The sequence below is a fragment of the Bos indicus genome, chromosome 20 (genome assembly GCF_029378745.1).
Source record: "Bos indicus isolate NIAB-ARS_2022 breed Sahiwal x Tharparkar chromosome 20, NIAB-ARS_B.indTharparkar_mat_pri_1.0, whole genome shotgun sequence".
Taxonomy (NCBI): Eukaryota; Metazoa; Chordata; class Mammalia; order Artiodactyla; family Bovidae; genus Bos; species Bos indicus.
This window is the reverse complement of record NC_091779.1, coordinates 32,596,386-32,624,308: the sequence shown is the minus strand read 5'-3', so window position 1 is coordinate 32,624,308 and position 27,923 is coordinate 32,596,386. Positions and strand designations below refer to the sequence as shown.

At 41.8% G+C, this 27,923-nt stretch overlaps 1 protein-coding gene across 1 annotated transcript in view; it reads right to left on the bottom strand.

Annotated features, from left to right (window-relative positions):
• Positions 1–27,045, bottom strand: part of OXCT1 (3-oxoacid CoA-transferase 1) — a 160,925-nt gene extending 133,880 nt beyond the window's left edge. Inside the window, exons 1-3 of the mRNA XM_070774718.1 lie at positions 26,828–27,045; positions 15,483–15,591; positions 13,701–13,791 (exon numbers count right to left, since the gene is read on the bottom strand). Of these exons, the coding sequence (XP_070630819.1) occupies positions 13,701–13,791; positions 15,483–15,591; positions 26,828–26,905 (278 nt within the window). The 5' untranslated portion in view covers positions 26,906–27,045. The remainder of the gene's footprint in view (positions 1–13,700; positions 13,792–15,482; positions 15,592–26,827) is intronic.
• Between the last annotated feature and the right edge of the window lie 878 nt (positions 27,046–27,923).

Sequence of the window (27,923 nt, the reverse complement as noted above, 5' to 3'; positions counted from 1 at the left end):
TACACCTAGGGTGGCTGCCCTGTGTAGACTGAATCATGGGGTCCCCTGCCCTCTGGCTTCTGATTGAGTCCATCCACTTCTGATTGGGTCCAGCCAATCAAAGGCACCACCAGGAGGATGAGGGGAGTGAGGGGAGAATGATGTCAGGACTTCTGTTCCCTTAGTTCTCTCCCTGGCACCTGCAGCACACTGGATAGCCCTCTCCATAAGACTTTCTTCTGGGTTCTAACAGTCCCCATCCCCTCGCCCCGTCAGGGCCAGGGCTGGTGTAACAGCTCTCCACTGTTACTAACTCTAAGGTTCTTCAATACTCATGTTTGCCTTCCCTCAGCCCTGACTCTTCCTTTAAAAAGAGTCTCTTTAATAAATTCTCTCAATTATCTAATATAACAATACCATTGATATCCTCTGGAGCCCTGTCCAAATAAAGTTGTAAAGTTGTATATAGTAAAATAATCCATGAATGTGGATATAACCCATTTGCTTTGTAGTTTTAAAAAATCTGAAATTCCCTCCAAGTACAGAGGTCCATACCATAAAACAGAATACAGTTGGCCATTCACTGACTTGGGAATTTTTCCAACCACACTTTCATTGATCTCTTTGTGGTCTTCCAACCCATTACACATTTGAACTTATCTCTGTTTGGAGATAACCTCTCTGTATTTGTTGATCTTGGCTCTGGACACCATGTGTATTTAGCTACTGGTTTATTTCTGGACTAGCAAGCTGGCATAGCAACCCAGCAGAGCTTAAGATACTCAGCTGAGGTTACCACCTGACCAGGTACAAATTTAGTGTTTATGCCTCAAAAAATGCTGTTAGATAGCTTATCATAAGAGTGTCTTTCCTAGTTTCCCTAGTGGTCCAGCGGTTAAGAATCCGCCTTGCAATGCAAGGGACACCTGTTTGATCCCTGGCCCAGGAAGATTCCCCCATGCCATAGAGTTACCAAGCCCATGCGCCACAACTCCCGAGCCAGTGCTCTAGAGCCCGAGAGCCACAACACCTGAAGCCAATGTGCAGAAACTACTGTAGCCTGCATGCCTAGAGCCCGTGCTCCACACAAGGGAAGGCACCACAATTAGAAGCCCACAGCCCACAAAGAGCCGCCCCCACTTGTTGCAACTAGAGAAAGCCCTCGTGCAGCAATGAAGACCCACCACAGCCAAAAGACTAATAATAATAAAATAAACAAATAAATCTTAAAAAAGAGTGTCTTTTCTGCCATATACTTTCCAGTTCACAAATTCAGTAAACATGTACCCCTTATCTACTGTGTATCAGACACTAATGATAAAAAAGTGAAAAGGGCAATGCCTCACACAAGAAAAAAGAAACACATATGTAATCTTTTGCTAATGAAAAATCTACTATATTCCTAATAGAGAAACACACATGTTAAAGCATCTTGAAGCTCTCTGGTATTAAAGATAATCTGAATGAACTTTCAAAGATATTATCTTACTTAGTGCCTTTAGTCGGAGAAGGCAATGGCACCCCACTCCAGTACTTTTGCCTAGAAAATCCCATGGATGGAGGAGCATGGTAGGCTGCAGTCCATGGGGTCGCTAAAGTCAGACACAACTGAGAGACTTCACTTTCACTTTTCACTTTCATGCATTGGAGAAGGAAATGGCAACCCACTCCAGTGTCCCTGCCTGGAGAATCCCAGGGATGGGAAGCCTGGTGGGCTGCCGTCTATGGGGTCGCACAGAGTCGGACACAACTAAAGCGACGCGGCAGCAGCAGCAGCAGCGCCTTTAGTAGCCAATTTTTTCTAGCATACCTGAAGAGAGATCTGACCTTTCTCCTACAGCACCACAAACTCATGTTAAAATATTTTAATGGTTAAAAGAAGCCTAAGGCCAAGAATTCATTAGAGAGGTATACTGCTGCTGCTGCTGCTAAGTCGCTTCAGTCGTGTCCGACTCTGTGTGACCCCATAGACGGCAGCCCACCAGGCTCCCCCATCCCTGGGATTCTCCAGGCAGGGACACTGGAGTGGGTTGCCATTTCCTTCTCCAATGCATGAAAGTGAAAAGTGAAAATGAAGTCATTCAGTCGTGTCCACAAATGTGTATTTCATGGAAGACATCAATGTATTACAAGTATTTTTCATTTTCTGAATGTGAAATTTCATTTTCTGAAATCTCACTGACAATTCTAAAATAAACTGTCAAAATAAAACTCTAATAATGAAATTGCAACCAATGATGCAATCAACAAGGGGTTAATTTACAAACTATACAAACAGCTGATACAACTCAATATCAAAAAACCCAAACAATCCAATCAAAAAATGGGCAGAAAACCTAAATAAACATTTCTCCAAAAAAGACAAACAGCCAACAGGCACATGAAAAGATGCTCAATATCACTAATTACTAGAGACATGCAAATCAAAATTATCAGGAGGTATCACCTCACACCAGTCAGAATATCCATCATCAAAAAGTCTACAAATAATAAATGCTGGAGAGGATATGGAGAAAAGAGAACCCTCCTACACTGTTGGTAGGAATGTAAATTGGTGCAGCCACTATGGAAAACTGTGTGGAAGTTCCTTGAAAAACTAAAAATAGTTATCATATGATCCAGCAACACCCCTCCTGGGCATATATCTGAAGAAAACTCTAATTTGAAAAGATACATGCACCTCAATGTTCACAGCAGCATTTTTTACAACAGCCAAGACATCAAAACAACCCAAGTATCCATCATCAGATTAATGGATAAAGAAGATATAGTGTATACGTGTGTTTAGTTCAGTTCAATTGCTCAGTCGTGTCCGACTCTTTTCGACCCCATGAATCACAACACACCAGGCCTCCCTGTCCATCATCAACTCCCGGAGTTCACTCAGACTCACGTCCACCGAGTCAGCAACACCATCCAGACATCTCATCTTCTGTTGTCCCCTTCTCCTCCTGCCCCCAATCCCTCCCAGCATCAGAGTCTTTTCCAATGAGTCAACTCTTATACATAATGAAATATTACTCATCCATAAAAAAGAATGAAATATTGCCATCTGCAGAAACATCAATGGACCTAGAGATTATCATAATGAGTGAAGTAACTCAGAGAAGTATAAAATTATATGATATCACTTATATGTGGAATCTAAAAAATAATACAAATGGGGAAGGGACAGGGTAATAAATTAGGAGTATGGGATTAAGAAATATACACTATCATATATAAAATAGTTTGTATTTCTTAATCCCATACTCAACAACAAGGGTTTACTGTATACCACAGGGAATTATATTCAATATCTTATAATAACCTATTGTGGAAAAGAATCTGAAAAAGATGAATATAGATATATATACAGTTCAGTTCAGTTACTCAGTCATGTCCGACTCTTTGCGACCCCATGAATCGCAGCACGCCAGGCCTCCCTGTCCATCACCAACTCCTGGAGTTCACTCAGACTCACATCCATTGAGTCAGTGATGCCATCCAGCCATCTCATCCTCTGTCGTCCCCTTCTCCTCCTGCCCCCAATCCCTCCCAGCATCAGAGTCTTTTCCAACGAGTCAACTCTTCGCATGAGGTAGCCAAAGTATTGGAGCTTCAGCTTTAGCATCGTTCCTTCCAAAGAAATCCCAGGGCTGATCTCCTTCAGAATGGACTGGTTGGATCTCCTTTCAGTCCAAGGGACTCTCAAGAGTCCTCTCCAATACCACAGTTCAAAAGCGTCCATTCTTTGGCACTCAGCTTTCTTCACAGTCCAACTCTCACATCCATACATGACCACTGGAAAAACCATAGCCTTGACTAGACGGACCTTTGTTGGCAAAGTAATATATATATGTATATATAAATATATAGCTCCCAGGCTCCTCTGCCCATGGAATTCTCCAGGCAAGAATACTGGAGTGGGTAGCCATTCCCTTCTCCAAGGGATCTTCCTGACTTAGGGATTGAATCCGGGTCTCCTGAATTGCAGGCAGATTACTAACCATCTGAGCCACCAGGGATGCCCATATATAGAATTAACAACAAAGTATTAATGTACACCTCAGGGAACTATATTCAATATCTGATAATAATTTACAAGGGAAAAGAATCTGAAAAAAATTTATATACATATACATATATATATACACACACACACAGATGTGTAACTGAATCACTTTACTGGACACGTGTAAGTAATAATATTATAAATCAACTATAATTTAATTTTAAAAAATGAAGTTGCAACTATTTTCCAAACAGTATTTCTCTTCTTTACTCTCAATTTAAATATACTCATCTCAATTATAGCCACAATTGCCTGTGGCTCAGCTGGTAAAGAATCTACCTGCAATGTAGGAGACCTGGGTTCAATCCCTGGGTTGGGAAATCCCCTGGAGAAGGGCAAGGCTACCCACTCCAGCATTCTGGCCTGGAGAATTCCATGGACTGTATAGTCCATGGGGTGGCAAACAGTCAGACACAACTAAGAGACTTTCACTTTCACCAGTGGCCTAATAGCTCAGTTGGTAAAGAATCTGCCTGCAATGCAGGAGACCTGGGTTTGATCCCTGGGTCGGGAATATACTCTTGAGAAGGAAATGGCAACCCACTCCAGTATTCCTGCCTGAAGAATCTCATGGACAGAGGAGCCTGGCAGGCTACAGTCCATGGGGTCGAAAGAGTCAGACACGACTTAGCGTCTAAACCACCAATAATAAAAGCTTATAATTTTATATGTACTGTAATAATATCAAGGGTACTAAAACAAAAGAAAATGTAGTGCAAATGATCCCCAACTAAAAATGGTTTGACTTAATTTTTCAACTTTACGGTTGTGTGAAAGTCATATGCATTCAACAGAAATCATACTTCAAATTTTGATCTTTGTCCAGACTAGCGATCTGCAGTACTCCTCGTGACACAGGGCAGAGGCAGCCACAGCTCCATCAGGCACGCAATCATGAGGGTAAACAACCAGTACTCTTACAACCATTCTGTACCCATAGGACCACTCTGTTTCTCACTCTCAGCACAGTATTCAATAAATTACATGAGCTAATCAACACTGTATTACAAAATAAACTTTGTGGTAGATGATTTTGCCCAACTGTAGGCCAATATAAATCTCAGCACGTTGAAGGCAGGGTGGGCTAAGCTACAAAGCTCAGTAAGTTAGGTGTACGGATATACTGATGACTCAGAATATTTTCACTTTAGAATGGGTTTATTGGGATTTAACCCCACTGTAAATGGAGGAAGAACTGTATTTGGATATAAGGTTAATTTAATGACATAGTGAGGGGCTTCCCAGGTGGCACTAGTGGTAAAAAACTGGCCCGCCTATGCAGGAGACATAAGAGACATGGATTAGTTCCCTGGGTCAGAAAGATCCCCTGGAGGAGGGCATGACAGCCCTCCTGTCATGGAAAATTGCCATGTACCAAGGAGTCTAGCAGACTATATTCCATAGGGTCACAGTCAGACACAACTGAAGTCACTTACCAGGCACACATACATGACATAGTTATATGGGACAAGTGAAATCTTGAAGGGGCTGAGCAGGAAGTCCAAGTGCACATCCCAGGAAGTGGTTAAGTTCAGTTCAGTTCAGTCACTCAGTCGTGTCCAACTCTTTGTGATCCCATGGACTGCAGCACGCCAGGCCTCCCTGTCCATCGCTGACTCCTGGAGCTTGCTCAAACTCATGTCCATTGAGTCCGTGATGCCATTCAACCATCTCATCTTCTGTCATCCCCTTCTCCTCCCACATCAGGGTCTTTTCAAATGAGTCAGTTCTTCGCATCAGGTGGCCAAAGGATTGGAGTTTCACCTTCAGCATCAGTCCTTCCAATGAATATTCAGGATTGATTTCCATCAGGAGGGACTGGTTGGATCTCCTTGCAGTCCAAGAGTCTCTCAAGAGTCTTCTCCAATGCCACAGTTCAAAAGTATCAATTCTTCAGAGCTCAGCTTTCTTTTTTCATTTTTAAACTAATTTATTTCTCTTAATTGGAGGCTAATTACTTTAAAATATTGTAGTGGTTTTTCCCAGAAAAGGTAATGGCAACCCACTCCAGTACTCTTGCCTGGAAAATCCCATGGACAGAGGAGCTTGGTAGGCTGCAGTCCATGGGGTCACTAGGAGTCGGACACGACTGAGTGACTTCACTTTCACTTTTCACTTTCATGCATTGGAGAAGGAAATGGCAACCCACTCCAGTATTCTTGCCTGGAGAAACCCAGGGATGGGGGAGCCTGGTGGGCTGCTGTCTATGGGGTCACACAGAGTCAGACACAACTGAAGCGACTTAGCAGCAGCAGCAGCAGTGGTTTTTGCCATACATTGACATGAATCATCCATGGGTGTACATGTGTTCCCCATCCTGAACCCCCCTCCCCCCTCCCTCCCCATCCAGGCCCTCAGGGTCATTCCAGTGCACCAGCCCTGAGCACCCTGTCTCGTACATCAAACCTGGACTGGCAATCTATTTCACATATGATAATATACATGTTTCAATGCTGTTCTCTCAAATCAGCTTTCCTTATAGTCCAACTCTCACATCCATACATGGCTACTGGAAAAACCATAGCTTTGAATAGACGGATCTTTGTTGACAAAGTAATGTCTCTGCTTTTTAATATGCTGTCTAGGTTGGTCATAACTTCCCTTCCAAGGAGTAAGCATCTTTTAATTCCATGGCTGTAGTCACCATCTGCAGTGATTTTCGACCCAGAAAAATAAAGGGTGTCACTGTTTCCACTGTTTCCCCATCTATTTGCCATGAAGTGATGGGACCAGATGCCATGATTTCTGTTTTCTGAATGTTGAGTTTTAAGCCAACTTTTTCACTCTTCTTTCACTTTCATTAAGAGGCTCTTTAGTTCTTCTTCACTTTCTGCCGTAAGGGTGGTATCATCTGCATGTGTGAGGTTATTGATATTTCTCCCAGCAATCTTGATTCCAGCTTGTGCTTCTTGCAGCCCAGCATTTCTCATGATGTACTCTGCACAGAAGTTAAATAAGCAGGGTGACAATATACACCCTTGATGTACTCCTTTTCCTATTTGCAACCGTCTGTTGTTCCATGCCCAGTTCTAACTGTTGCTTCCTAACCTGCATACAGATTTCTTAAGAGGCAGGTCAGGTGGTATGGTATTCCCATCTCTTTCAGAATTTTCCACAGTTTATTGTGATCCACACAGTCAAAGGCTTTGGCATAGTCAATAAAGCAGAAATAAATGTTTTTTTCTAGAACTCTCTTGCTTTTTCCATGATCCAGTGGATGTTGGCAATTTGATCTCTGGTTCCTCTGCCTTTTCTAAATCCAGCTTGAACATCTGAAGTTCACGGTTCACGTACTGTTGAAGCCTGGCTTGAAGAATTTTGAGCATTACTTTACTAGCGTGTGAGATGAGTGCAACTGTGTTGTAGTTTGAGCATTCTTTGGCATTGCCTTTCTTTGGTATTAGAATGAAAACTGACCTTTTCCAGTCCTGTGGCCACTGCTGAGTTTTCCAAATTTGCTGGCATATTGAGTGCAGCACTTTCACAGCATCATCTTTCAGCTCAACTGGAATTCCATCACCTCTACTAGCTTTGTTCATAGTGATGCTTCCTAAGGCCCACTTGACTTCACATTCCAGGATGTCTGGCTCTAGGTGAGTGATTATCTAGGTCATGAAGATCTTTTTTGTACAGTAGCACAAAGTTTGTTTGAGCCCTCTGAGCATCTCTGGCAGGAAAGGAGGAAGTGGTTAGCCCTTCCCAAACCAAATAACCTAATCTTGGGGGAAATGTTCATGATCAGCCAAGGCAGCCGAGATCTCCCCTTCAAGCCCTTTAGAGCTCTCAGAGCTGTAGCTATCTTGACAAATAAGATGGCACAGCAAAGGAGTCATTTGCCTTTATCTCTGGGTTCAAAACCATTGGTGCAAAACCAGAAATTTTATTCAGAATGAAAAACTTCTCCTGGACCCCCAGAGAACTCCTATACCTGAGCAGTACAGAACTACAGGCATACCTCACCGAACCACCACAGAAAAGCAAACACTGCAATAAAGCAAGTCCTGAAAATTTTCTTGTTTTCCAGTGCATATAAATGTTTATACTATACTATAGTCTGTTAAGTGTGCAATAGTATTATGCCTAAAAATAATGCCAATGCCTTAATTTAAAAATACTTTGTAACAACATTGCAAAGTAACTGTACTCCAGTAAAAATTTTAAAAAATGAAAGCCACAGTGATTTAAAAAAAATGCATTATTAAAACATGCTAACAATCATCTGAACCTACAGGAAGTCATGATTTTTTTTCAATAATAACATCAAAGATCACTGTCATATATATACCTATGGCTAATTCATGTTGATGTTTGACAGAAAACAACAAAATTCTGTAAAGCAATTATCCTTCAATTAAAAAATAAATTAAAAAAAAGATCACTGATCACAGATCACCATAACAAATATAATAATAATGAAAAAGTTTGAAATATTGCAAAAATTATCAAAAAGTGACAGAAGCATGAAGTGAGCAAATTCTATTGGAAAAATAGAGCCAATACACTTGTTTAATGCAGGGCTGCCCTGAACCTTCAATTTGTAAAAAGTGCAATGTCTATGAAATGCAATAAAGCAAAATGCAATAAAACAAGACATACACAAGTATATACAAGTAACAGCATTGTAATCTCATGTACAGGTACATACAGGCATCTCCCCTTAACCCAGGATACATGCCAAGACAGTACCAACCCTACAGATGCTATGTACAATCCCCTGGAGAAGAGAATGGCAATCCACTCCAGTGTTCTTACCTAGAAAATCCCACGGTCCGAGAAGCCTGGTGGACTACAGTCCATGGGGTCACAAAAGAGATACAACTTAGCAACTAAACAACAATACATAGGTATCTTCTTTTCTTATACATGCATATCTATGAGAAAGTTTCATTTATAAATTAGGCACAGTAAGATATTAATAATAACTAATTATAAAGTAGAACAATTATAACAGCTGCTGCTACAATTTTAACAGCATATTGTAATAAAAGTTTTGTGAATGTGATCTCTCAAAATATGTTATTATACAAATTTAATACCTTTTTCAGCTTAACTGGGCACTCATCATGCACTATGGCTGTAACTTGCAATTTGAGATGCAGCAAGGAAACTAGTACAAATTTCTTTTTTCCTTCTTCACAGTTTCAGGCTGAAGACTCATTCTCACCATACATCTTAGCAATCTCAGCATACGATCATTTACTTTCCTTATTAAATCGAGAATATTCACCTTTACACTTTAAAGAAGCACTTCATGGCTTCTCCTTGGCATATCTGAATTACCAGCATCACTACTCTTGCATCTGGGGGCCATTATTAAGTAAAATAAGTGTTCCTTGAACACAGTCACTGTGATCTGGCAACACTGATGATCATGGATCTGATTATGGAGTAAGTAAGAAACTAACCAGTGGACACGCTGGACAAAAGGATGATTCTTGTCCAGGGCAGGACAGAGCAGGAAGGCGTGAGATTTCATCATGCTACTCAAAATAGCCCATAATTGAAAACTCATGAATTGTTTATTTCTGGAATTTTCCATTTAATATTTCCAGATCAAGGTTGATGCCACGTATCTCAAACCATGTAAAGCAAAACCATGGATAAGGTGGGGACTGTTGTACATATGTACACATGCTGTACATATGTTGTACATATTGCCACTATTTATTAGTCTTCTACATGAAGTGGGGCTGCCCTTGGGAGTTGTCTAAATCCCCACCTTGTCCTGAGGAAATGAAAATGACTAATACAGCACACCTATTTTTCCCTTGACTCTGTGATTTAACTACCTGAAATAAAGTTTACTGTGAAACATTTGCTCATCCAGGTTTGTAATTCATATGTTAAAGTCTTCCAAAAATCAGAGGAACATCTGTGATGTTCCCGCTTTTCTAATCAACCCATATCAAAGCACTGATTCATTTCAGTGGTCCTAAAGGAGGGTTTATCTCATCAACATTTAATAGTCAATACTCATAGCAAAGTAAGTGGTACCTCAGGCCAACAAGTCTTAGTGGTCATTAAAAGCAAACAAATTAAAAAAAAAAAACAGACAATTAGAAGTCCTGAGCTTTGGAAGACTTCCAATTCAGGCAGAACTTCTAAAGATGGAGTCTTTTTCTAAAGAAGAAAATAGTCATTACTTCCTTATTTTAAAAAATGAAGTAGAACTGATTTCCAATGTTGTGTTAGTTTCAAGGTGTGGAGCAAAGTGATTTGGTTATATATTCATATACATTCTTTTTCAGTTTCTTTTCCATTACAGGGTATTTTACAAGATGTTGAATACAGTTCCCTGTGCTATACAGTAGGTCCTTGCTGCTTATCTATTTTATAAATATATACAGTTGTGTGTATCTGTTAAACCCAAACTCATAATTTATCCTCCCCATCTCCTTTCCCCTTTGGTAACCAAAAGTTTGTGTTCTATGGCTGTGAGTCTGTTTCTCTTTTGGAAATAAGTTATTTTGTATCATTTTTTTAGATTGAACATATTGGTGATAACCATTACTTCTAATTCCATGCTCTCTCCCTTTACCCCACAACTCACATGTTTGGTTCTCAAATAAAGACATACTAAGCTGTCCTCCTCGTTTATCTGATTCTAATTATCAAAACAAAGCCCTCATCCCTATAAACTTTAAACACCTCTAATTAAGATAATCAACTGCAAAAAAAAAAGAAAAAAGATAATCAACTGCCAATCAAGGTGTACCCAGTGCCTTCTTTGACTTCAATGAAGTAGGTTATCAGTACTTACTCTGCATCAAAAATTTACATTAATCTGTACTACTCCCTGTGCTTCTCAGGTGGTGCCAGTGGTAAAGAACCTGCCTGCCAATGAAGGAGATGTAAGACACATGGGTTCGATCCCTAAGTTGCTAAGATCTCCTGCAGAAGGGAATGGCAACCTACTCCAGTATTCACACCTGGATAAACTCCAGTATTCTTGCCTGGAGAATCCCATGAACAGAGGAACCTGGTGGGCTACAGTCCATGGGGTCACAAAGAGTCAGACATGACTGAAGCATCTTAGCATACATGCATACACTCCTTAGAAGCACTGAGTTATCAGGAAAATTCAACCAAGTATAGATAATCAAAAGTATTTTTAATAAACATTAAGTAAGTTCACAGGGCACAGGATGTGTTTCAGGAATAACAAGTGACCATGAACAAGTTACTTCCCTATTTACAGAGGGTTTCCCCTGTTAAATGAAGGAACTGGAACATACGGTCTCTATAATCCCATCCAGCTTCAAGTCTCAATGACTCTGAGACTATAGGCTAAGCATAAATAGTAGGAAACAGAAAACTACTCTAGGGATTTCCCTGCGGTCCAGTGGTTAAGACTCCCCACTTCCACTGCAGGGGGCACGGGACTGATCTCTGGTTGGGGAACTAAGATCCTGTATGCTCCATGGTGCAACTAAAAAATTAAAAAAAAAAAAAGAAAATAGAAAACTACTCTAAGTAAAAGGATTGGCCTGTAATATACATCAGAGATAATAAACACATATCAGTACACAAAGACAGGCTAACCATCTCCACAGGAATTCAGAAAGGGACAAAATCAATGAAGGCTAGAGCTGTTTTCTAACTGGATATGGCTTCTATAAGATGGGAAAAGATGTGGATACCCAGAGAAGTGGACAGGCTTCCAAGCAAAAATAACAGCATAAAGTCAGCAAAGAAAAAAATGAGCAAGAAACAACTGATAGAACTGGACATGGAACAATGGACTGGTTCCAAATTGGGAAAGGAATACATCAAGGCTCCATACTATCACCCTACTTATTTAACTTATATGCAGAGTACATCATGCGCCATGCTGGACTGGATGAAGCACAAGCGGGAATCAAGACTGTCGGGAGAAATATCAACAACCTCAGATATGTAGATGATACCACGCTAACAGCAGAAAGAAAAGAGTATCTAAAGAGTCTCTGATGAAGGTGAAACAGGAGAGTGAAAAAGCAGGCTTAAGACTGAACATTCAAAAAACGAAGATCATGGCATCTGGTCTTATCACTTCATGGCAAACAGATGAGGAAAAATGCAGTGACAGACTTTATTTTCTTGGGTTCCAAAATCACTGTGGACAGTGACTGCACCCATGAAATTAAAAGATGCTTTCTCCTTGGAAGAAAAGCTATTACAAACCTAGATAGTGTACTAAAATGCAGAGACATTACTTTGCAACAAAGGTCCGTATAGTCACAACTATGGTTTTTCCAGTAGTCATGTACAGATGGGAGAGTTGGACCACAAAGAAAGCTGAGCACCAAAGAACTGATGTTTTCTCCAACTGTGGTGTTGGAGAAGACTCTTGAGAGCTCCTTGGACAGCAAGGAGATGACACCAGTCAATGCTAAAGGAAATCAACCCTGAATATTCATTGGAAGGTCTAATGCTGAAGTTGGAACTCCAATACTTTGGCCACCGGATGTGACGAGCCAACTCACTGGAAAAGACCCTGATGCTAAAAAAGATTGAGGGCAGGAGAAGGAGGCAACAGAAGTTGAGAAGGTTGGATGGCATCACTGACTCAATGGACATGACTTTGAGCAAATTCTGGGAGACAGTGAAGGGAAGCCTGCCTTGCTGCAGTCCATGGAGTTATAAAGAGTCAGACATGGCTGAGTGACTGAACAACAACAACAACGACGTAGATTAGTTTTGTTGCCTAAATAATCTACGCTATTTCTTCTAAATTGCATTTATGATAATACACTAAACTGCCAAATTAATTAATTTCTTTAATTTTTAAGATCTTTGAAGTCTTTGTTAGAAGAGCTGATAATTTACTATTGTGAATTAAAATGTCCTTTCCCTTGATAACTAAATATATCTTAATATGCAGGCCATTAATCATTAAGATTTTATGGGTCATTGCTGACCATTTTGATATGCAAGCCTACTGTCTTAATGCTGGCTGCATACCCTCCTCTTTCTACCAAGACCAGCAACATTTTTAATGACTGATTATATTCTTCATGTATCTTCTATGGTAAGGTCATAACCAAAATAAAAGAAACAGATTTCAAATCGATGTCCATCTGCCTTTATAAATAAAGATTTACAATAAGGTACAACATACAATCTCTAAGTTTTAAAATGAAAGGGGGCTTTGCTGGTGGATCAGTGGTAAAGAACCTGCTTGCCAATGCAGGAGACATGGGTTCAATCCCTTATCCAGGAAGATCCCATACACCTTGGAGCAACTAAGCCTGTGCTTGTCAACTCTGAGCCTGTGCTCTAGAGTCCAGGAGCCACACTACTAGTAGAAGCCCACAGGCCCTAGAGCCCATGCCCCACAACTGGAGAGGAGCCCCACCTCGCCATAACTACAGAAAAGCCCGTGCACCAGTAAAGACCCAGCACAGCCAAAAACAAAATAAATAACTAAATAAACTTTATAAAGAAGGGCTCAGTTTGAACATTTTTTTCTTGTGGCATCTTGGTTCCCTGACAAGGGAGCAAACCTGTGTCCCCTGCAGTGGCACCATGGAGTCTTAAACATTGGAATGATAAAACTATCTTCTGATCCTTAAGCTTACTGCTCCTGTCAATGAAGAAATATTTCACTTCACTGATAGACTTCATTTCAATATTATGAAGGGTTATCATTTCTTTCAAGTCAATTGTTTTAAAAACACACACTTACCCAGCATTGTTGCTGACTGCAGTTAGCCCTTTTACTCCAGTCTTTAGCAAAGCTCCTATAAGATTCTCTGGAATTCCACATAACCCAAAACCTATAATGGGCCAAGAAGATAAATAATTTTATGTAGAGGGTAATTTTCTTCCAAGGAAATGTATCTGTTACTCTTTTCTTAAAAAAGAAAAACGTACCAGCACATTATTAGACCCACTATGCAAAAGCACAGATACATCTCAGCAACTTAAGAAGTGGTCATAGACAGTAAAAAGATCAACAGTTGCCAGGAATTTGAGGGGTTGGGGGGGGATGAATACACAGAGTACAGAAGTTTTCATGAGCAGTGAAATACTTTGTATGACATTATAATGATATGTATATATGTCATTATACTTTGGTCCAAACTCATAGTATGCACAACACTATTTACTTCATTAAAGTGAACCCTAAGGTGAACTGTGGATGTTGGTGATTCTGTCAATGCAATTCATTCTTGGTTGAAAAAAAAAAGTACCACTCTGTTGATAATGGCTATGCATGTATGGGGAAGGAGTATATGGGGAATTTCTGTACCTTCCTGTCAATTTTATTATAAACCTAAAACTGCTTTGAGAAAAAGTTTCCAAAAAGAAAAAAATTAACACTCAGGATAGACATTTTTGAAAAACTTTTGTTTCACTTATATATGTATACATATTACATACATGTGTGTTTGTTGGATTGTGATGTAAAATGTGTTTTTAGATCAAAAAAGTTTGCAAGTCACTTTACTAAAGTTCTACTGGCAAAACAAAGCAAAAATAAACCTCAAAAAAAATGAAATAAAATAAATGGCCATACAGCTATCTCCAAATGTTTTACATCATTATATAGCATCAGACATCACTGCCAAGTCCTTGATTCATAAGTATAAAGCCAAGTGCAATGTGTTAATACAGCCACCTACACATTGCTCTTCTTGCACTTAACTACATATTTGTTATTTTCCCACTTTAAAATTGAACCTTTACACAGTTACTTTTTCAAGCATGTTTGTTTTACATTCCTGGGTAGATTCTGCAGATCTAGAAGCCTAAGCCAATGACTTTCATTTCTTTTACACAATTCCTCAAAAGGGTATTAGGTCTAAAATTCAATGACTGCTGAGTTGAATGAATGAATGAAGAACAACCCTAAAAATAACCCTTGATTTTTATGACCAAGGCCTAGAAATCCAAAGAAACGTATAAGAATCAGGCAACAAGTTTAATGAGTGTGAGAGAGGGGTGGTAAAAGACATTCTAAACAAAAGAAGCAATAGAACTTGAGAGGCTCACTAACAGATAGATGTGGATGTGCTCTCTAGCTTCCAAAATGAGAAGGAACAAAAGGAATGGCCAGTGTGGGCTGCTAAGATACATGCAAACTTTTTTTTTTATGCAAACATTTTAAGGTAAGCAGAATTCCCAAGTATCTAGGGATTTTTCAAAGCTACTAATAAGATATCCCCATTTAAGGTGTCAGCTTTTCAAATAATATAGGAAAAGAAATAGAAAAGGAAAGAAAAGGTCAGCTATAAAGTGCTAAACCTTGCTAAACTTTCAGAAAGGGGACACTATAATAAAAAATACATAATATGTAATAAATAAAATAAGATAAAGAATTGATAACTAAACAATAAAATAACTGGCATTTCTAATAACTGGCATTTATTAACAAAGTAATAAAATAATTAGCCTTTTTAATCACCTCACAATTGTGATTTCCCTGCTTTGCGAAAATCAAAAGGAAAACAATACTATTACTCACCACCAACCAGTATTGTTGCACCATCAGGAATGTCTTTTACCGCTTCCACTGGGTCTGTATAAAATTTGGTATGGTGACGTGTGCTAGTTGAAAAGTAGCAAATACATCCCTAAAACATTAAAAAACATCTTTAAGTGAACAAGCATTTGTAAACTTGTGTTTACTTTGCATGCATACGAATATATTCAATTATTATATATACAAGGATAATTCCACTAGCTTGTCTTAGAAAGAGTGGGGCTGTAAGTAGTTCATCTTAAGAGTAGGATGGACAGAGACTTCCCTGATGGTCTAGTGGTTAAGACTCCAGTCAGGCTCCCACGGCAGAGGACTCAGGTGAAATCCCTGCTTAGGGAACTGTATCCACATGCTGAAACTAGAGTTCACGTGCCACAACTAAAGATCCTGCATGCCACTATTCACAATAGGCACAACATGTTAGCAACCTAGATGCCCATTGACAGGTGAACAGATAAAGAAGTTGTGGTACATATACAGAATGGAATATTACTCAGCCATAAAAGGAACAAAATGGGGTCATTTGTAGTGATGTGAATGAACCTAGAGTCTGTCATACACAGTGAAAGAAGTCAGAAAGAGAAAAACAAATATTAACGTATAGATATGGAATCTAGAAAAATGAACCTATCTGCAAGGTAGGAATAGAGACACAGATACAAAGAACAGACTTGGGCACACAGAAGGGAAAAACGAAGGCAGAACAAACAGAGAGTAGCACCGACATATATATGCTACCATGTGTAAAACACAGCTAGTGAGAAGCTGCTGTAAAACACAGAGAGCTCAGCGTGGTGCTCTGTGATGACCTGGAGGGGTGGGGTTGGGGCGGGGAGGGAAGCTCAAGAAGGAGGGGATATATGTTATGTATACTTATAGCTGATTCACTTTGCTGTACAGCAGAATCTAACACAACATTGAAAAGTAATTATCCTCCAATTTTAAAAAATCCTATGGTAAACCATAATGGAAAAGAATATTTAAAAAAATGTATATGCATATGTGTGTGTGTGTGTGTGTGTGTGTGTGTGTAAATGAATTACTTTACTGTATGACAGGAATTAATACACTGCAAATCAAACATACTTCAGTAAAAATAAATAAGGTAAAAAAAAGATATTGTGTGTGGCCACTAAGACCCAGAGTAGCCAAGTCAATAAATAAATATTTAACAACAACCAAAAAAAAAGAGTAGGGTGGACATACTCTATTCACAAATTACCACCAGAATCCCTTTATGATCCATATCTTCTATTACATAAGGAAAACTTTGTGTCATTTGGGGCCCCTTCAAAGAGTAAAAGAAAGTAGATACTGTGTATGATGGGACTCAAATTCACAGTATCAGTGTCAATATCGATTTTTGATAGCAATACAACTAACAAATATTTCCTGAGAACCCATATGTGCCAAATACTCTGGTATTTATTCCAACCTAGTAAGTATTAAGATACAACTGCTGCTCTCAATATTATAAATACTACAGATTTGGCCTTGATCCAATCTTGGGTATCAAAGAATACCTCTGGAAAGGACAAGAACAGCACACAAAAAACTCATTCCCTTCTGGAGCCTAGAGTTTATGGATGCCAGAGAAAAACAGCAAACTGTTAACTCCAAGAGGGGCGCGGCCAGTCTCATCACAGTGTACTATCTGGTGCAAGTCAGGCTATCTGGCGCGCATTCACCATCAGTTTTACACTGTTTTTCCTCTTTACACTTCACTCACAGTATGAACAGGAAAAATGATACAGTCGATTGAGTTGCAATCAATCACTCATACTTAACATCATCTCTCCTTTATTCTCACTATGTAGTCAACCTAAAAAAAGAGGGATTCCCCAGTGGCTGAGGGGTAAAGAATTTGCCTGGAAATAGAGCAGGAAATAGAGAAGATGTGGGTTCGATCCCTGGGTTGGGAAGAACCCCCTGGAGGAGGAAATGGCAACCCACTCCAGTAGTCTTGCCTGAAAAATGCCATAGACAGAGGAGCCTGGTGGGCTACAGTCCATGGAATCGCAAAGAGTCAGACACAACTGAGCACGCACACATAAAAAGAGAGGGGGTAGAGAGAATGACACCTGACTCCTGAGACACTGTCCCTTAACCCGTCCATCGATGTTGTAAGCTCACACCCATGCCTATCAGAGCCTCCCAGACAGAGAACCCCAGGGGATCAAAGCAAAAGCATAAATGAGTGCTCTCATTTTTTTCTCCCTCCAAAATCTCCTTTCGTAAAAAGTATCAGTTCAGTAAAGTTCAGTTCAGCCACTCAGTCATGTCTGACTCTGCGACCCCATGGACTGCAGCATGCCAGGCCTCCCTGTCCATCACCAACTCCCAGAGTTTACTCAAACTCATGTCCACTAAGTCAATGATGCCATCTAACCATCTCATCCTCTGTCATCCCCTTCTCCAGCATCAGGGTCTTTTCAAATGAGTCAGTTCTTCGAATCAGGTGGCCAAAGTATTGGAGTTTCGGCATCATCATCAGTCCTTCCAATGAATATTCAGGACTGATCTCCTTTAGGATGGACTGGTTGGATCTCCTTGCAGTCCAAGGGACTCTCAAGAGTCTTCTCCAACACCACAGTTCAAAAGCATCAATTCTTCGGCGCTCAGCTTTCTTTATAGTCCAACTCTCATATCCATACATGACTACTGGAAAAACCATAGCTTTGACTGCTGCTGCTGCTAAGTCGCTTCAGTAGTGTCCGACTCTGTGCAACCCCCGAGACGGCAGCCCACCAGGCTCCGCCGTCCCTGGGATTCTCCAGGCAAGAACACTGGAATGGGTTGCCATATTCTTCTCCAATGCATGAAAGTGAAAAGTGAAAGTGAAGTTGCTCAGTAAGTGTCCGACTCTTTGTGACCCCATGGACTGCCCCCTACCAGGCTCCTCCGTCCATGGGATTTTCCAGGCAAGAGTACTGGAGTGGGTTGCTATTGCCTTCGGACCTTTGTTGGCAAAGTAATGTCTCTGCTTTTTAATATTCTGTCTGCTGCTGCTACTGCTGCTGCTACTGCTGCTACTAAGTCGCTTCAGTCGTGTCCGACTCTGTGAGACCCCATGGACTGCAGCCTACCAGGCTTCTCCGTCCATGGGATTCTCCAGGCAAGAACACTGGAGTGGGTTGCTATTCTGTCTAGGTTGGTCATAAAAAGTGTCAATTAATACAAAAGGTAGAGAAGGAAATGGCAACCCACTCCAGTGTTCTTGCATAGAGAATTCCATGGACAGAGGAGTCTGGTGGGTAAGACCCCCTGGGGTCGCAAAAAGTAGGACACAACTGAACAACTAACACACAACACAAAAGGAGATTAAGAAACTATACTGAAAGTCCAATGAGATCTGCAAAGGTATAGGTGCTAAATGACCTTTGTTCTTTTAAATTGCAACCTTGGTCAAGGTCAGATGAGGAAGAGTGGTTTACCGTGGCACACTGCCCACACAAAGGGAAATAAGCAGAGGTGGGGATAGGAAGGAAAGAGCTTGAACTACCAACAGCGGTCTCCTCTGTCCTATACTCAAGTAGCAGGGATTTACTTGATTCTGTTTTAACACACACATATATATGAAAATATGTTTTTAATCTTAGAACTTAAAACTTTGATAGCCTAACGAGGCCAACATATATATCATAAAATGAAACTGAGGATATCTCCTAGAAAACAGGGGCTTCCCAGGTGGTACAGTGGAGACACAAGAGATGGGGATTCGATCCCTGGGTTGGGAAGATGCCCCTGAGAAGGAAATGACAACCCATTCCAGTATTCTTGCCTGGGACATCTTAAGGACAGTCTGGCAGGCTACAGTCCATAGGGTGGCAAAGAGTCAGACACAACTGAGCACACATGCACGCCTAAAAAACAGAGAAGAGAAAAATACACACATATCTAATCCAATCAACTCATTTTACAAGTGAAGTTTCTGAAGATATAAGGATCTTGTAATTTACTACACAGTGTTAAAGCAAGACCAGTTCCCAGGTTTAGCCTTCTATCACTGGGGCCCTCTACCACAATATGTTCCTCTCTGTCCTTTTCAAAAATCCTCAGTCTTACACTACTTCTATTTTATTGCTTATGTACAACAAACCTTTATGAGTGTCTTATTTTTTCATGAAGAACTCTTGTTGTCCTTATTTTCAGTGAAAGGTAAAGAGGGCCTTAGTAGGAAGAGGAAGAAAGTTAAAAAATTTGGGGGGGTAAAACTGCTGAAGACTGGAAATTCTCTCAATATGACCGTACACTCTAGTAATCTAACACAATTATCTATTAATGTTTCCAAACTTATAGCTCCTCTGACATTTTTTACTGTAGTTAAAATTGGTTGTTGTTGTTCAGTAGTGTCCAGCTCTTTGCGATCTCATGGACTACAGCATGCCAGGCTCCCTGTCCTTCAATATCTCCTGGAGTTTGCTCAAACTCATGTCCAGTCCATTGAGTCGATGATACGATCCAAACATCTCATCCTCTGTTGCCCTGTTCTCCTCCTGCCCTCAATCTTTTCCAGCATCAGGGTCTTTTACAACGAGTTGGTTTTTTGCATCAGATGGCCAAAGTACTGGAGCTTCAGTTTCAGGATCAGTCCTTCCAATGAGTATTCAGGATTGACTTCCCTTAGGATTGACTTAGTTTGATCACCCTGCTGTCCAAGGGACTCTCGAGAGTCTTCTCAATCACCACAATTCAAATGGCAAGCCACTCCAGTATTCTTGCTGGAAGAACCCCGTGAACAGTATCATTCATTACAAATAGTCATAAATTACTGAGAAGCAGACTTACCTGGTGGTCCAGGGGTTAAGACTGAGCTCCCAGTACAGGGGGCCCAAGTTTGAACCCTGGTCAGGCAACTAGATCCAACCTGCCACAACTAAAAGTTCGCATGCTGTGATGAAGATCAAAAGTCCCAAGTGCCACAACTAAGACCCACAGCAACCAAATACATACGTAAATCTTTTTTTTAATTACTGAGACTCTTGTGCCACATCTCTCCCCAAAACAACTTCAGAAGTATTTTAGAAAAAACCCAAGTGAAGCTTAAAAGCAATAAACTAATTCGTATTTTCAGAGAATGTGAGAAGGACTCAAGATAATAAAGAATTTACAGGTACTCAGCATTGGTCTGTTCATTTTGCATATGTTCAGTTAACAATATTTGTTGATATGTATTATCTATTTATTATAACAACATTTGATATCTATTGACTGAGAAAGAGTGGCATAATGGGCCACACTCTATTAATCTCAGTCTAAAATATCCTTGTTTCAAATGCCAGTAGAAGTATTAACTGGAGAAAATTACTTAACTTCTGAGCCTCTTTTTTTGGCGGGTGGAGGGGGGTGGCAGTGACATTAAGTTTACAAAAGTGAAAGTCGCTCAGTCATGTCCAACTCTTTGTGACCCCATGGACTATACAATCCATGGAATTCTCCAGGCCAAAATACTGGAAAGGGTAGCCTTTCCCTTCTCCAAGAAATCTTCCCAACCCACGGATCAAACCCAGGTCTCCAGCATTGCAGGTGGATTCTTTACCAGTTGAGCCACAAGGGAAGCCCAAGAATATTGGAGTGGGTAGCCTATCCCTTCTCCACCGGATCTTCCCAACCCAGGAATCGAACCAGGGTCCCGTGCATTGCAGGTGGATTCTTTACCAACCGAGCTATCAGGGTTTACAAAAAGATGATCATTTTTTTTTAAATTCCTGTCAATGATTTCCATATAATTAGACATGTAATTGTATCACATAAGACACTCTTAATATTTTTTTTAAAAAAAGCCTGATACAAACGATGATAACTGTTTCCCAGGGATATAGTACAGATCAAACAATTATGTATTATTATTAAGCTAAGAAGCACTTAGCCCTGAGCCTGGATTACAGAAGATACCCAGGGGATATGATCTTCACTTAGGAAATGCAACCTTTTCTCCATTCCCCGCCAGGGCAGTAAGATTAACCTGACACTGATTGGGAGTTTAATTTTCATTTTTAACCTCCCCACTCTACCCTCCACACATGCAAAAACAGACACATTACTGATTTTACAAAGAATTTAACATGATCCATACTATAGCCAATTAATCCAAGCAATCTTTGTTGGGGATTTTGAAAAAAAAAAAAAAATGAGCACCAGCTTTAAGATTACTTTAATGTAATTACTTTATTTGCAAACAAGCTGCCAGTGTAAGTATCCAAAGATTATTGGGCAAACAGCAATATGAACTGCAGGCAGTGGGACAAAGAGGAAGCACAATGCCTGAGGCCAGTTACCACAGAAAGTTTGCTGTGGATCTTCAAGGCCTGAAGTCCAGCGAACTGCCCACAACCTGGAGGCAGCACCCCTGAGAAAGCCTTGGAATCTGTTCTCTGACACACATACTCCTTGCCCACTATCCCTTCCCACATTCCCTGCTTCTGGTGGTCAAGAAACAGACACCCAACACCTTCCAAGAATTGGCAGGGAGGTGGGGAGAAATATGTTTCTAATTACTACCTTAATTCCTATGATAACCGAATTCAAGTAGAGCTCTAAACTGCTCTACCTTCCACTATATTTTAAATATTAAAATAATGATGTGAAAAAAACCCAAGCATCATCTACTACAAAAATAAGGAAATAAATAAAATAACCTTCAACTTTGCAGCAGTTACCTAAAAGAATGAAGAGTAATGAACACTGTACAGCTTTGACAGCTACTGATTCTAGGAGCATTTTTTTTTTTCCCACTGAGATCTTCCTTTACATTAACATAATATATTTTGTTTTGTTTTTCCACCCTCCTACCTTCTGCAAAATTCCATCTCATTGTTGCCACTAGTTTCTGCTAACACTATTGAGGGAAAGAAATAATAGTGATTCAGTACATAATGAAGCTAAGAAATAAAATTCTTACAGTGCAAAATTGTTTTCTACTAAATCTAGTTCTTTTAAAATCTTCTCCCTCTTCCCACTTTGTTCTTATCTTCAAATTCTTACACTGAATCTTTGAGATCAGATTCTACTGTGGAGCCTATGTTTTATCTCATGACTTCCCAATCCAGCACTCCTTCCTTTCTAACCACTTCTACCACTAATTCTTTCACCTAAATTTCTTTTTTCTGTCATTCAACACTCCAGAACTTAGTGAAATGAAAATGCACTTCATTTTGAAGACGTCTGAGGGAAAATTCACAAACCACACTTTTTTTATTTTTAAACAAATTTTATCTTAATGATAGGAACTATACAACTACATGCTCTCTCCCTTGTCACCCTATAGTTAGTTAAATATATCAGGACACAGAAAGATTGACATTGCCCAGGTCAGTCTCAAAATTGGACATATAGATATAGAAGTGGGGAGGATAGGCCATCTGGAGAGAGGTTCAGAGAACACCATTAAAAGGAAAGGGCATTAACATTTAAGTGGATATACACAGTTTTACAAGGACAGCATGGCATTACTGCCAAAAGGAAGTAGTGACATGTGCTAAAATGCTTTAGGTATCCAGCACTGGACCAGCGTTGACCAAAGATGGACACTATCATGAATAATTAATCACTAACTTATGACACAAATGAATCACAAGGAGCTCACAGGACTTGCTGACATGGGCCAGTGCTCTGCAGCAACAGCATACTTTGTTTTTTAGGGAATGTACATATTTTATTCCAATTTGGAGGGATGCCCTGAAGCACTCTGAAGGATCATAGATGAATAAGCAATGAATTCTGCCTAGCAGATCAGAAAGTGTAAAAGTGTGCCAAGACTTAAAAAAAAATAATGAGGGTAGGGATTCCAGAAAGGGGGAGCTGCCTGAGCAAAGGTACCAAGATGTGGCTACTGCTGCTAAGTCACTTCAGTCGTGTCCGACTCTGTGTGACCCCATAGACGGCAGCCCACCAGGCTCCCCCGTCCCTGGGATTCTCCAGGCAAGAACACTGGAGTGGGTTGCCATTTCCTTCTCCAATGCATGAAAGTGAAAAGTGAAAGGGAAGTCGCTCAGTCATGTCTGACTCTCAGCGACCCCATGGACTGCAGCCTACCAGGCTCCTCAGTCCACGGGATTTTCCAGGCAAGAGTACTGGAGTGGGGTGCCATCGCCTTCTCCGACCAAGATGTGGAAAGACTGTGTCTTCAAGGGCATGCAGGATCACACTGTGGAGAGAAGCTCATGAAGATCAGGCTGGTAAGGGAGTCAGGGCAATTTGCAAAAGGCCTTAAAGACAACACTAGAAGAGCTTCAACTTCATCCTTCAATGAGGAAAGGACAGCAAAGTGTTTTGTTTTGTTTGAAACAGAGATGTCACAACTCTCATACAAAAACTTGAATCAGGAAAGTGGCAGGGGAACTCATTCTTTCATTCATTCCTCTATTTGTTCTAAAATACCCATTCTGGTGCCTCAGCTGGAAAAGAATCCGCCTGCAATGTGGTAGACCTGGGTTCGATCCCTGGGTTGGGAAGATCCCTGGAGAAGAGAAAGGCTACCCATTCCAGTATTCTGACCTGGAGAATTCCAAGGACTGTATAGTCCATGGGGTCACAAAGAGTCAGAGACACTGAGCAACTTTCCCTTTCATACTTAATACTGAGACTAGAGAGTTAACGAACAAATAAACTCACAAGCATAGTCTCTGCTCTAATGAAACTTACAAGGATAACAGCCACTAAACAACTACAAAATTATTACACATGACACTGGTAATCAACTGCAAGTTAAAGAAAGGAGCAGAGGAGAGAATGGTTCTAAATTTCCAGCTTACATTCTGGATGGATACCGGTGCTGTTACCCATAATAAAAACAAACAAGGAAGGAAAATGCCACGTTACGGCTGGTTCATTTTTGATCAGAAAGACTTGAGAAGTACTGAGTGACATGAACCAGTAAGTTGTACTGGAAGGAAGGCAGTTCAGGAGAGTCTGGGGTTGGAGATAAATCTGGAAAAGATGGTTTTCAAAGAAGAGAAATAGCTAAAGTGTTAATGGTAGTTTTAAGATTTTTATTTTCAGTAATAATTTTCTATAGTCAATGGAAAATAGTATTAAACATACCCTCCAAAACAATCATGGACTAAGGAAGATGGAAGATACCTTCGGGTAGTCTGTTTAGGTCAAAGCCAATGCCACTGGCTCTGCAAATGCAGTCCTCAGACCAGCAGCTTTACTATCTGGGAACTAATTAACGCAAAGTACTAAGCTCCTACCAGGACCTACTAAATGGGAAACTCTGGGGATGAACACAGCAATCTATTTGATAAAGCCTCCAGGTAATTCTGATGCACACTCAAGTCTGGAAGACATGTTTATCACAAACAAACAAGAAAAAAAAAAAAAAAACTACCTCATTTTACCTGTTGGTTATATTTAGTAAAAAAATCTATGTCCTCAAGGTTACTCCATAAGTTTGCCCACAGTGTTTTCTCATCCACGTAGGAAATGTGTTGAGTGTCTATTCTATGCATGGCAGTGCGTAATGCTCAGAGAGATGGAGAAAAAGGCATACAATATGGTCTGCAAATTTCATCTGGTTATGAAGATGATGTCTACACGTACAAAAAGTTAAACAAGTATGCAAGTGTTACAGTTAACACAAGTAGGAGGTGAAGATTTAAGGGGTAAACACTAAGGGATTTAAGTGCCAAATGCTGGAGGAACACGGAGAAAGGGGAGTTGGACCTATGATCAAATCCTGAAGGAGAGATGAGATACAGGAAAATCCATAATTTGTAACTCGGCCATCTAAGAAGACGCTTGCTGGGCTTTGGGAATAGTTTAATAATACAATAAGAAAATAAGTAAATTACACTTAGGCAAATAAGTAACTAGCAGGGCTTCCCAGGTGGCCCAGGGGTAAAGAATCTGCCTGCCAATGCAGGAGACACAAGAGACGTGGGTTCGATCCCTGGGTCGGGAAGATCCCCTGGCATAGCAAATAGCAACCCACGCCAGTATTCTTGCCAAAAAAAATTCCATGAACAGAGGAGCCTGGCGGGCTACAGTCCATGGGGTCGCAAAGAGTTGGACACGACTGAGCATGCACACACAAAGTGCCAAAACAAGGAATGTTATTAACCTTGGCCCAAGGAGGTCGCTGTGTCCCGATTTGCACTCGTTTCAGCGCCCACAGCAATGACAGAAGGTCGAGCTCCCTTCTAACAATGCTTTACAAGTCCAAAGCTACCTGCAATTATCAAAATGCCTCCTAACAGGCATTTATGTGTAAATCTTTCCAGTTCTTAATCACCATCTAGCACTCACCTACCGGTGAGTCACAGCCCCTCTCCGTTCACCGCTCTCAGAGTGGATGCCAGTAAGATGCCACAACAGTGGGGAAGAAGAGGAGTTCCTTGTGAGGAGGTAAGTGTTCAAGGCACACTTTTAAGCTCAGAACTATTATTCAAAAACATCACTTTTCTTTGTCTCTTCCAAGGAAAAGGCTCCCGTGGTGACGGAAGTAGCGGAGGTAAGCTAGTCTCCTATACTCGTCACTCTGGTCCTGTCCGAGGACTCCGGATAAGAACCGCACCAGAGCGAGGGCTTACAGGCGGGGACAGGACACGCGGGGAAAAAAGACGACACAGCCCACAATCGCAGCGCGAGGGCCTCGAGATACTACCGTTCGTGAAGAGTTTGCAGTGAGAGTGGACAACGTTTGCAAAGAACTTTGAAAACGGAAATCCCAAGGAGCCTCAGAAGAAAGGGATGCCCGCGCTCGAAGCCCGCGTCCTGGCACCGCCAGACCTCCACAGGCTACTCGGCGTGGCGAGGTAAACGCGCCGGCAAGCGCTCCAGTCCCGGTTCCGCTTCCCACCGCCAAGGTGCAGCGCAGCCTCGTAGGGAGAAGAAGGGGCGCAGCGTTCCACCCCCTTGGCGGCAAACTCGAGCCGACCCCTGGCTAGCCCAGCCCTCAGTTCCGGGCCTGTAGAGGGGACTCCGCCCCGAGATCCCCAATTCGGAGCGCAAACCTACCCCTTGCAGCCGTCGCCCCCTGCCCTCCTTAAGCCGGCGAACCCTCCCGGTCGTTCCTGCAGCCAAAGCCCCTTCCCAAGAAACTGCCCGCGAAATGGAGACGCGAGCCAGGGTCTCTCCGCGCACTTTTGTGCCGCGTCTCGCCTCACTGGGGAAGCGGGTGCAGAACCAAGTCAAGGAGGCCAGGCGGAGAAGCAGTGAGGCAAGGAGGCGTCGGCGCGCCTCGGGGCCCTGGGTACTGCGCCCAGATGCCGGCTCCCGGGCTGGAGAGGCTGGGTGTGGACAGACCAAAAAAAAAAAAAAAAAAAACGCTCAGGCTTTCGTCCGCGTTCTTCCGGGCGAGGCCTTGCTCTTCACCTGCACTTTACCTTGGACCAGACGCCCGCTGAGGAGAGGGCGGAGGCGCAGAACCGCAGGCGCGAGGAGAGGCGTGCGAGAGCTGCCATGCTGGGGTGGGCGCAGGCCGGGCCGCAGCGCGCGTGTGAGTGTGTCCACTGACGCCGCCGGGCCGCCGCGTCACGGGACGGGAGGAAAAGGAAGGCGCACGGGGGGCGGGCTGGAGGCTCGATAGCGCTGCGGTGACGTCGTGGGTCCTCTGGCGCCGGGGCTTGGCAGACGGAGCAGCGAGGATGGGAGGGGCTCGCGGGCGGGGCGGGTCGCGGGGGAAGGTCCCGGCCTGGCGGCGGTCGGATACATCACGCGGTCGGGCGTGCCTTGGTCTGCCCCGGTACGCTCACTTGCCGCAGCAGCCGGTAGGGTGCGAGCGGTCATGAGTAACTGTCTTTGCCAAGGTCAGGGATAGGTCTTAGCCTAGTGTTCGGGCGGTGGAGCTTGTTGCTCTTTCTTATCAGTGTCTGGAACCTGTGGAGGCTGCAAAGGTGGACCCGCCTTGAGGCCCTTCCCCATCTGTGGACAACGTTCCCACGTCTAACGTTTCTCAGTCTTTTCTCCCCACACCCGCCCTCGCTTGTGTAAGAGTATTACTGTTTGCTTCTCAAACAGCAAACTGTTTGAGAATCAGCCGGGAGCCGTCTGACCTGAGATGTGATCAGACAGGCTGCATCAAGATGGTCCCTGGTAAAGAAGGCTAGACGAGGACTGGCCCTCCGGGACTGGATGTAGGCACAACTTTTCCCCGCTTGGCATCATCCAAGTCTACCTTGTTCAGGATCTTCGGACACTGGACTCCTGGAAAACCCCGAGATTACTCACCAGATGCAAACATGCAGCTGGTAATCCCTTTGACAGATCTGAGACAAATTTCCTAACTTTACTAAGCCTGCAAATTAAAACTGTTAAATACTACTCAGAACTGTTGTAAAGATTACATGAGGTAATTCATGCAAGGCTTCTGGCTCCATTATAAACACCCAATAAATCTTAGGCATTATTCTAAGTTTATTCAAGTTGCAATGGTGCATTGATACAGCACATATATTCAATCCAAGCCGTATCTTTTAGCCA